Source organism: Hydra vulgaris, chromosome 02 (genome assembly GCF_038396675.1).
Source record: "Hydra vulgaris chromosome 02, alternate assembly HydraT2T_AEP".
In the NCBI taxonomy this organism is placed as follows: Eukaryota; Metazoa; Cnidaria; class Hydrozoa; order Anthoathecata; family Hydridae; genus Hydra; species Hydra vulgaris.
Genome location: NC_088921.1, coordinates 67,757,501 through 67,767,500, shown reverse-complemented (window position 1 = coordinate 67,767,500; position 10,000 = coordinate 67,757,501). Strand labels below are relative to the sequence as shown.

The following is a 10,000-nucleotide window of genomic DNA, read 5'->3' as shown; positions in this document are numbered from 1 at the left end:
GTTAAATGTGCATGTACACAAACTGTAAACTTAAAAAGGTGAAAAAGTATTATGGGCTGTAAAAATACTTGCAAAAAAGTTATTAAAAGTACAAGATATTTTTCTTTGTTTTGCAAAAGTGTAAATAATCAAACTAATGAATCTTATTGAGTTTACTACTTGTTTTAAGTTTTCCATTTACAAAATTAAAGAAACTACCAAGGTTGCCTTTTCATATCATCTTTTGTTCATTTTCTGCATGATTTTAATCGCCAAAAATAATTTTGTCAAGACAATTATTTATAAGCTGCTTTGTTTTCAGGTTTGTCTTGATTTTTATCTCTTCCATGCAATTGCTTTGTCTTTTATCAATTTTTTAACATAATGAGGATAGTGTACTTAATGTGGTGATTTATGATTGGCACTGACACACATTTTAGGTACATATTGCATAATGATGTTATTTAGTAGAGAAGTGAAAGTTTGCCAACAATATCTTCAATATTAAAACATGTTTGAAAAATGATACTCAAATCAGATGGCTTGGTAATCTGCATTTTTTTCAACAGTAGAACTGTTGAACTGAAATTTCATCATTAAATAGATAGGTCAAAAAATAAATAGCTCAGGACTAAATAGAATTAAATAATATATATGTATATATATATATATATATATATATATATATATATATATATATATATATATATATATATATATATATATATATATATATATATATATTTATATAAGGTCGGCAATTTATATGTATACATATAAATTGCCGACCTTAAACTGTTAGAGAATGGCATCAGGTCAGCAAAAAAGATATGACACAAAGTGGTTACCGTAAAACATAGAAATAAGGTCAGCAATTTTTTTGTCAACCTTAAACACTTTTAATTTGGCAGTTAAGTTGGCATTGCCGAATCTTGATCTTAAATCAGAGGACTGTATATATGTATATATATATATATATATCTACTATTGCATATATAGATCGTGAATTGCTTACTCGTTATGCTTATCTTTACAACATATGGCTTTTTCAAAAAAAAAGAAAAGATTGCTAACCCATCCCAAACCTTTATTTGATTTAGCAGCACTCTTTTGCGGCAGCAGGTTATTAGAAAGTTGATGTATGTGTTGATGTCTCCAGGCTATTTCAGTGTGTGTGTGTATATATATATATTATATATATATATATATATATATATATATATATATATATATATATATATATATATATAAACAACTTTAAAATGTATTCTACAAAATAGAGTGCTCAATGTTCTTAAAAGAACAGAGCAATTATAAATTAAATTACAGGAAGTCGCAAATGTCTTAACTACTGTAAGTTTTCACACATTTGTGGAATTTGCTGACACTATTATAAAAAGAATTCTTTAGAAATGATTACTTATGCTTTTTTAATAAAGATATTTTTCAAAAGGGGGATTTAATGTAACTATTATTTGAGCTCATTTATTTTTATAGCATTTTAGGAGAAACTTATTTTCGTGCCTACATTTAGAAATTAATTTAGATTTTTTGTTTAATAAGCATTCTTGGTTTGCATGAGTAATTATTTCAAATTTTTCTTGTAGGCATAGTATGCATTTTTTTGGAAATATTGTTATATGGAGGCACTGTTTTAAGGATGGACCAATTCAGTATAAAATCATCAATATTTTTATCTTTTATTTCCCATATATATTTTGACAGCATGGTGTCTTTCGAATATTCGTTGAAAAATTCACCTATACTAGATGAAAAAAGTTGTATTATTTTCTTTGATTGAAAAAGTTGAGCATTTTATTAAAAGATTCATTGGAAAGCCCATTTTTTCTTTAAACCAAATACAAACACAGATGATGTATTTAATAATAACCAAGAAAATGATAGCTATGTTAAATGATAGATATGTAAGCAAAATTAAATTGGACAAAATTAATAATATTCTTAGAAATAAATTGAATTTGCAACAGTGGAAAAATACCACTGATGTTATAAATTGGTTCTCCATAATCGAAAATAAAAATGACTGTACATTTATTCAATTTGACATTAACGATTTTTACCCCTCAATAACTGCAGATATTTTAGATAAAATAATTGAATTTTCAAAAAGCCACACAGTTATTCCTGATGAAACAATCTGTATAATAAAACATTGTCGAAAAACCTTACTTTATTTTAATAAGGAAACTTGGAAAAAGAAAAACATACATGACTGCTTTGATGTAACAATGGGCAGTAATGACAGAGCAGAGAATTGTGAATTTGTTGGACTACACATTTTAGATTTGTTAAGTAAATTAATCAATATAAAAGATTTAGGCCATTATCGCGATGATGATTTAATAGTAATGTGTAAAAAATCTGGTCCACAGCTCGATAAAATTAGAAATGATATTATAAAAATTTTTAAAAATATTGGTTTTCAAATCAAAATAAACATAAATTGTGAACTTTCTTGATGTCACATTTAACCTCTCCAAAAATTCATATAAACCTTTCAAAAAACAAAACGATGAATTATTGTATATTAGTGTTAACTCAAATCAACCACCCCAAATTCTAAAACAATTTCAATTAATAACAGGCTAAACCAAAACTCCTCTAATGAAAATGTATTCAATTCCTCTAAATGAATATTTGAAGATGCCCTGAAAAAAAGAATTCCAAAAAGCGAAATAGAACTAGAAATGTAAGTTGGTTCAACCCCCAATATAGCAAAAATGTTTCCACAAACATAGGAAAAGTGTTTTTAAAATTGGTCGATAAGCATTTCTGCCCTCTAATAAATTACATAAAATTTTTAATCAAAATACAATTAAAGTAAGCTACAGTTGCACAAAAAATATGGAAAGAATTATAAAAGGTCACATTAATGCTTTGTTAAACAAAAAAAGTAATCCTAAATGAAAAAATTACAGAAAATTATAATTGTAAACAAAAAAACTAAAGTCCAGTTAGTGGAAGTTGTTTATCAAAAAATATAGTATATAAATGTGTTGTTTCCTCTAAGAATATACCTGATAAACAATATATTGGCAAAACAGAGGGTGGTTGGAAAAAACATTTTGCCAATCATAAGCAATCTTTCAAAAATAAAAAGTATTCAAAAGACACCATGCTGTCAAAATATATATGGGAAATAAAAGATAAAAATATTGATGATTTTATACTGAATTGGTCCATCCTTAAAACAGTGCCTCCATATAACAATATTTCCAAAAAAATGCATACTATGCCTACAAGAAAAATTTGAAATAATTACTCATGCAAACCAAGAATGCTTATTAAACAAAAAATCTAAATTAATTTCTAAATGTAGGCACGAAAATAAGTTTCTCCTAAAATGCTATAAAAATAAATGAGCTCAAATAATAGTTACATTAAATCCCCCTTTTGAAAAATATCTTTATTAAAAAAGCATAAGTAATCATTTCTAAAGAATTCTTTTTATAATAGTGTCAGCAAATTCCACAAATGTGTGAAAACTTACAGTAGTTAAGACATTTGCGACTTTAATTTAATTTAATTTATAATTATACTTTAATCTAATTTAATTTATAATTGCTCTGTTCTTTTAAGAACATTGAGCAACTTTGAAGTTGTTTATATATATATATATATATATATATATATATATATATATATATATATATATATATATATATATATATATATATATATATATATATGTATATATATATATATTATATATATATATATGTATATATATATATTATATATATATATATATATATATATATATATATATATATATATATATATATATATGTATATATATATATATTATATATATATATATGTATATATATATATTATATATATATATATATATATGTATATATGAACACTTATATATATATACACCTGTATATATGTGTATATATACAGTTCTTATTTAAAGACGGATTTATAGTTGTATATATAGATTTATATGAATATATATATATATATATATATATATATATACATTTATATATGTGTATATATAAATATATATATATATATATGTATATATATACACACACATATATATATATATATACATTTGTATGTATACATATATATGTATATATGCATATTTTACTGATACATTACATAGGTTATTATTTTGAGCATATTTGAAGCTTTCACACCATTAGTTGCTGGTCTTAGAGTTCTAAGATGCTTAAGGTTGCTGCGGGTTTTCAAAGTTACAAGGTAAATTTAACTTATTGTTGATTTTATAATTAAAAAAAAAAGTTTATATTGAATTTAAGTTAATTTGTTAATTGCTTTTTTATTTTTTTACTTTCTTTATTATATAGAATTCTTTGTTAATACTCATAGAATCAATTTTTTCTACTACAACTACAGCATTAAAACGACAAGTTTATTTTTCAACTCATTTTTTGTTTATTACTTTTGGCTATTAATTAACTTTATTATTACAGTTAAAATCATTTTTGTACTATTATTATTTTTAGCTATTCACACAATGAAGTTAAGTTTGTTTTTATTGTGCATAGTTTTTTTAGCTAATAAATAAATTGTTTTAGTATATAGGGACATTTGATACAAAAAAATACACACGCATATACACACACATAATATTGTAATTTGTATTTAATATTGTTCCAACAAAAACAAAATATTTTTTTAAATATAAAAGTTTTTATAAATAATGCTGAGTTAATAGTAGTAGTGCCCACTCATTTGTTTTGATATAGAACTCTTGGCAGCCATTAAAGTTGACTTAATGGCAAGAAGAAGTCTTTAAACACTTTTTTAGAAGAAAGTGTAAAAAATATTCAAAAATTTTGTAAATAAACTAGTAGAAGCTCAATGAACAATGAGCTAGGATAATTATAAAATAATTATTAGTAAAGTTATTAGTATAATTGCTTCAAAAAAGCCTCAAAGTTTGATTGCTATGTTTATCTTGAGGATGGTAAGCTGATGTTACACAATGTTTAATACCCATTAATTGAATGTTTTCATTGCTAAGCTATACAACAAAAAAATTAAAAATAACTAACAAAATAAATTATTTACACAAAGAAGAGTAGTAGTTGTGTTATTGTTTACATTGGTTGATCTATATTTTAGATGATATATTATTTAATTAGAATAATATCATTTATACAATTTAATGTGTATATTAATAATGTAAATTACATGTTTATTTATTTAATATTAACAAACATGTAATTTGCGTAAAAAGAAAATAATGAATAAATACTTAACCCATGCCTCCACATCTAATGTAATTGACATCCAATAGTGTAAAATTTTGTTTTTATTTTCTGTTCTTACAATTCCCTTGTATGCCCCATCATTATGGCATTTTTTAAAAACCCTTGTTCTTTCTACTTGACTTTATAAGACAAGTTGTAGAGGTTCATCCTGATTATAGTCAATTTGAAAATGTACAATATAAAAATGTCCAAATGTTTGTCTGAAAATTTAAGTAAATTTTTAAACATAGTTCAAAAGCACATTAAAAATCTAAACTTAAAACTAAATATTTAAAAATGAATGGAAAGTTATTAAATATTGGGTTGTTAAAATGGACTTGCCTATTCCTGTAAAATTCTTGGTAGCTGTTCTATGCTCTTAATTATCATTTTTCAAAACAGTATTTGCATTCTTTTCCTCTATTATGTATTGCCTTATCTCTTCAAGACATAACCAAGATCTCTTCAAGACATAACTCTTGAGTTTTAGGCATTGCCCTAAATTAAATTTATAAATAATATATCATATTGTGTCATAAAATTTATTTATTAAAATTTACTGTTAATTTAAGCTTTTAATTAATATAAGAATAAAATTTACAGGTGTTGTTGTTAAGTTTGTATGGTGTGGTTTAGGTTTGGGTGTTGTTGTTTGTTAAAAGTTTAAAATTAAAATTAAAAGTTTCTTTTGTTGAGAGTTTATTGCAGAAAAGTTGTTATAAGAAAAGTCTAACAGATAGAGTTAACTTATTTGACATACCTAGCTCCCTGTGACCTGTTTTATGGGTCCTTTTATGCTAGTATGATGATAATAACCTATTACAACTAAATTACAATTGTTGATCTTTTCTTTTAAATTTTAACTGATATAATAAAACTTCTTAAAACACATTGTGTAATAAAATTAATATGTGACAGTGTTTGAAGGTTATATACACAGATGATTCCAATAGATAAAATTAACGATGTTAGTTTTTGAAGGTCCTTTAGATGTATTTATAAGTTTCTTGATTAAACACTAATTGGTATATTTAGCTTCTTTAGCCTGTTTGTCAGTGTGTGATTTGCCAGATTGGATGTAATGCTAAAACAATTTAATGCAATTTAATGTGTGCACAGTGGTTAATGTTTCATAAAACATGGTATGTGCAGTGGTTATAATCATTAAAAAAATCAAAAAAATCAAATTTTTTTCAAAATTTCACTTTCCAATATTTTTTTTATTATAGTCATAAATTTATGTCTAAAAAATTCCAAAATTCCAGTTTTTGTTTTATTTTTTTTAAATATTGAAATGCTTAAAACTTAGTTATTTTTTCTAACTTCCATGTATCTTAACCTTTTAGATATTGGTCAACATTGCGTAATCTTGTTGCTTCATTAATGAATGCAATGAATTCTATTCTCAGCCTTTTATTTCTTCTCCTTCTCTACATGCTTATTACTGCTCTACTGGGAATGCAGTTATTCTCCGGAAAGTATGAGTATTTTAGTTATGGTTTTTACTGTACTTGCCTTTTTTTTTAGTTATTTTTGTACTATGACATTTTTTAAGAGGATGTGTAAAAGTTGAATTTTAAATTTAGGTTTTCCAAACAGAATGAATATCCGCGCACAAATTTTGATAGTTTTCCTGACTCTTTATTAGCTGTGTTCCAGGTTTTAAATTTAGTTGATTTTAATCATGTTAAATAGCAACAAATTTACATGAGTATTTAAATTTTAATTGTGTGCTAATATTGTTATGGTGATGTATAAATTTAGGTAGTAACTGGAGAAGATTGGAACACTGTTATGTATAGTGGCATGATAGCATATGGAGCTCCTGATTCTGCTGCAGGAATTTTAGTGTCGCTATATTTTTTATTTTTAGTAATTTTTGGTAACTGTATCTTTTTACACTACATATTTTTTAAAAATTATATAAATCAAAAAATTATATAAATTATTAAATCATATCTAATACTATCATGAATGATCATTACAATCATAAAATGAACATCAATAAACATCTATAAAGTTATAATATTATATAAATCATATCTAATACTATCATGAATGATCATTACAATCACAAAATGAACGTCAATAAACATCTATAAAGTTATAATATTATTAAATAAATATATTTATTTTATGCTTAACTGCACATGAAATGTATTGATGATGTCATATTGATGTCACTTAATTAAAATTTTTAAAAATGCCTACAATAAAAATAAATCAATATTTAAATTTTTTTTTAAAACATTTTTTTATTATTAATACCTTATAATCACAATTGTAAGGATTTAGTCAATAGTTTAATAATTATTGTTATGTTTCATTTATATAAATAATTTTAAATTATTTTAAATATATATATTGATCACATATCAACAATTGTAATTATTAATTATAAAATACAATACTTGTAATTATTACACATACACTTACAATAATTGTTTATAAAATTTTAAATAAGTTCATGTATTTGTTTTAACAATGATAACAAAATTTGATTTTCTACTCCTTAACTAAAGTTCTTAGACACTCTACTCAATGTGTTCTTGGCTATTGCTGTGGATAATCTTACTAATGCTGAAATTCTCACACAAGATGAAGAAAGAGAAGAAGTAAAGAGAAAGAATAACAATGTGATTACTAATAATAATTTAGATTTGCCTGAAACACGCTCAACTAATTTCTTGTGCAAAAATTCTAGTGAAAACTCTACTGATGCAATATTGGATAAATTAATGCAAGACAAAGATATTCAATTTTGTAATGAAGAAGCAAATAGTGCTGAGAATGCAGAAAAACTATCTTTGTCTTCAGAAGACAATGTTGTTTCTAATTTGCCTGTAATTGGGTTTTCCAAATTTCGAATGGGTGCTAGAGATTCAGATGTGGAATCATTGTATTAATTTAAATTTCTAATTTATATTCACATATTTTTTATATGCCAGAAATTATATTCATATGCTTTTTATATTGCATTATATATATTTGATAAACTTATGAAACATTTTTATAAATATATTTTTGACATATTACCATTTATAATGTTTTAGTATAATCCCATTTCATAAAATAGGTCTAATGTTAAACAAATTTTTAAATTTATATTATACCACTTATACAAATCCAAACATGTCACAAGCACAACTTTATTACATTTAAATAAATACAAACCCACCTATAAAATTCCAAACATTTCATGTCACATGCACATCTATAGTATAGCTTTAAAGATACAATCCCACTTATAAAATTCTAAACATGTCATGTCACATGCCCAACTTTATTACAATTTTTTGTCATGTTTGTTTTTTTAAGTATCGCATTGCTGTTGGAATTATAATTCTTTTTTTTTTTTTTTTTTGGTTAACAAAGCATATATTTATTTTTACCATAGTTAATTCTGCTTTGTATGTCTAATATAGCTTAATCCTCAAATACTTTTCTTTCTTTATGTCATTATTTATGTAGTGTGTTTTTCTTTAGCTTAATAGGATTTTCAGTTGGTGCTGAACTATTTAAGTAACCCTTTTTGTTAGATTTCAAAATGGTTCTAATATGTTAAATAAATTAGTAAAAGTTTACTTGCATAGCTACTGTTCTGAGTAGCTATGCAGGTAAATTACTACCGTTCTTTGTAAATATATATTTTCCCCTTAGGGTATAGCTTTTAATTGAGTTATACAGTATCTGGTATAATTGATGCATTGGTTTATATAGTATCTGCTGATAAATTTTATCTACCAATTTGTGTCTTAAATATACCAATTCTTCTTATTAATAATTCTTTAGTTAAACCTTTTTTAATGTTTATAGTCATTTCTATTTGTTAAACATTGTCAAAGCAGTTTACCCAAGTTTTGTTGATTTCTTTATCAAGGTCAAAATGTTTTTTATCAAGGTCAAAATGTTTTACAAAATTTTTGTTTTGACTATTTTTGTTTCGGTGATTTTGGCTTTCTTGTCCTTAAGGGTGTGAATTAACATAAAAAAAGTCTGAAATCACCAAATTTTTTATAAAACACTTTCTATACTTAATGTAAACCATAACACTGGTCATGGAAGTCATGGAAATGTCATAGAATTTTATTTGGTCATGGAAATAGTCATGGAATTCCTAAATTTTCATTGAAAGTCATGGAAAATTCATGGAACTTTTGAAAACGATCTTTAGTTTTTTCTACTTGTGATATTTTTAGGATGCAAAGAAAAGTACTAGTATGTCTAGTCTAAGTTTTTTTTTTGAAAAAGATGTTATTGCAATGTAAGTTATCAGAGAAGTAAAAGAAAAAGAGTTTTTTTCAGACATGATTTCATAACTTTCTACCAATTAGTTTTTGGTTTGCATGTTTTATAATGACCAAGTTGCAAATGCTAAGAGCATGGCAAGTAATGAATATTTAACTCATAAAGTAATTTATCATAAAAGTTTATGAAGAGTCATGGAAAAGTGATCGAAAAGTCATAAAATCTCATTTTTAAATTTGAGTGGACACCCTGCATAAGATAACTGCGCAGGCCTATTTCTTCAAAATAGTGTGTTGATTGTTAACATAGAGCTTACATGAAACGATGTGTTCATTGTTGTTAACACAGAGCTTACATGAAAAGGTGTGTTCATTTTTGTTAACATAGAGCTTACATGAAATGATGTGTTCATTGTTGTTAATATAGAGCTTACATGATCCAGCATAGTCTACCAAAAATCTTTATTTGCTTTTAGTTTTGCAAAAATATTTTCACCATAAAGTTTTATAAAGGTAGGT

The 10,000-nt window shown here is 24.4% G+C and overlaps 1 protein-coding gene across 2 annotated transcripts in view; it reads left to right on the top strand.

Moving 5' to 3' along the window:
• Positions 1 to 10,000, top strand: part of LOC101237741 (voltage-dependent calcium channel type A subunit alpha-1) — a 112,444-nt gene that overhangs the window by 51,058 nt on the left and 51,386 nt on the right. For both annotated transcript variants that reach the window (XM_065791767.1, XM_065791768.1), the window contains 5 exons: positions 4,121 to 4,218; positions 6,581 to 6,712; positions 6,821 to 6,893; positions 6,999 to 7,122; positions 7,764 to 8,133. In XM_065791767.1, coding sequence (XP_065647839.1) covers positions 4,121 to 4,218; positions 6,581 to 6,712; positions 6,821 to 6,893; positions 6,999 to 7,122; positions 7,764 to 8,133 — 797 coding nt within the window. The remainder of the gene's footprint in view (positions 1 to 4,120; positions 4,219 to 6,580; positions 6,713 to 6,820; positions 6,894 to 6,998; positions 7,123 to 7,763; positions 8,134 to 10,000) is intronic.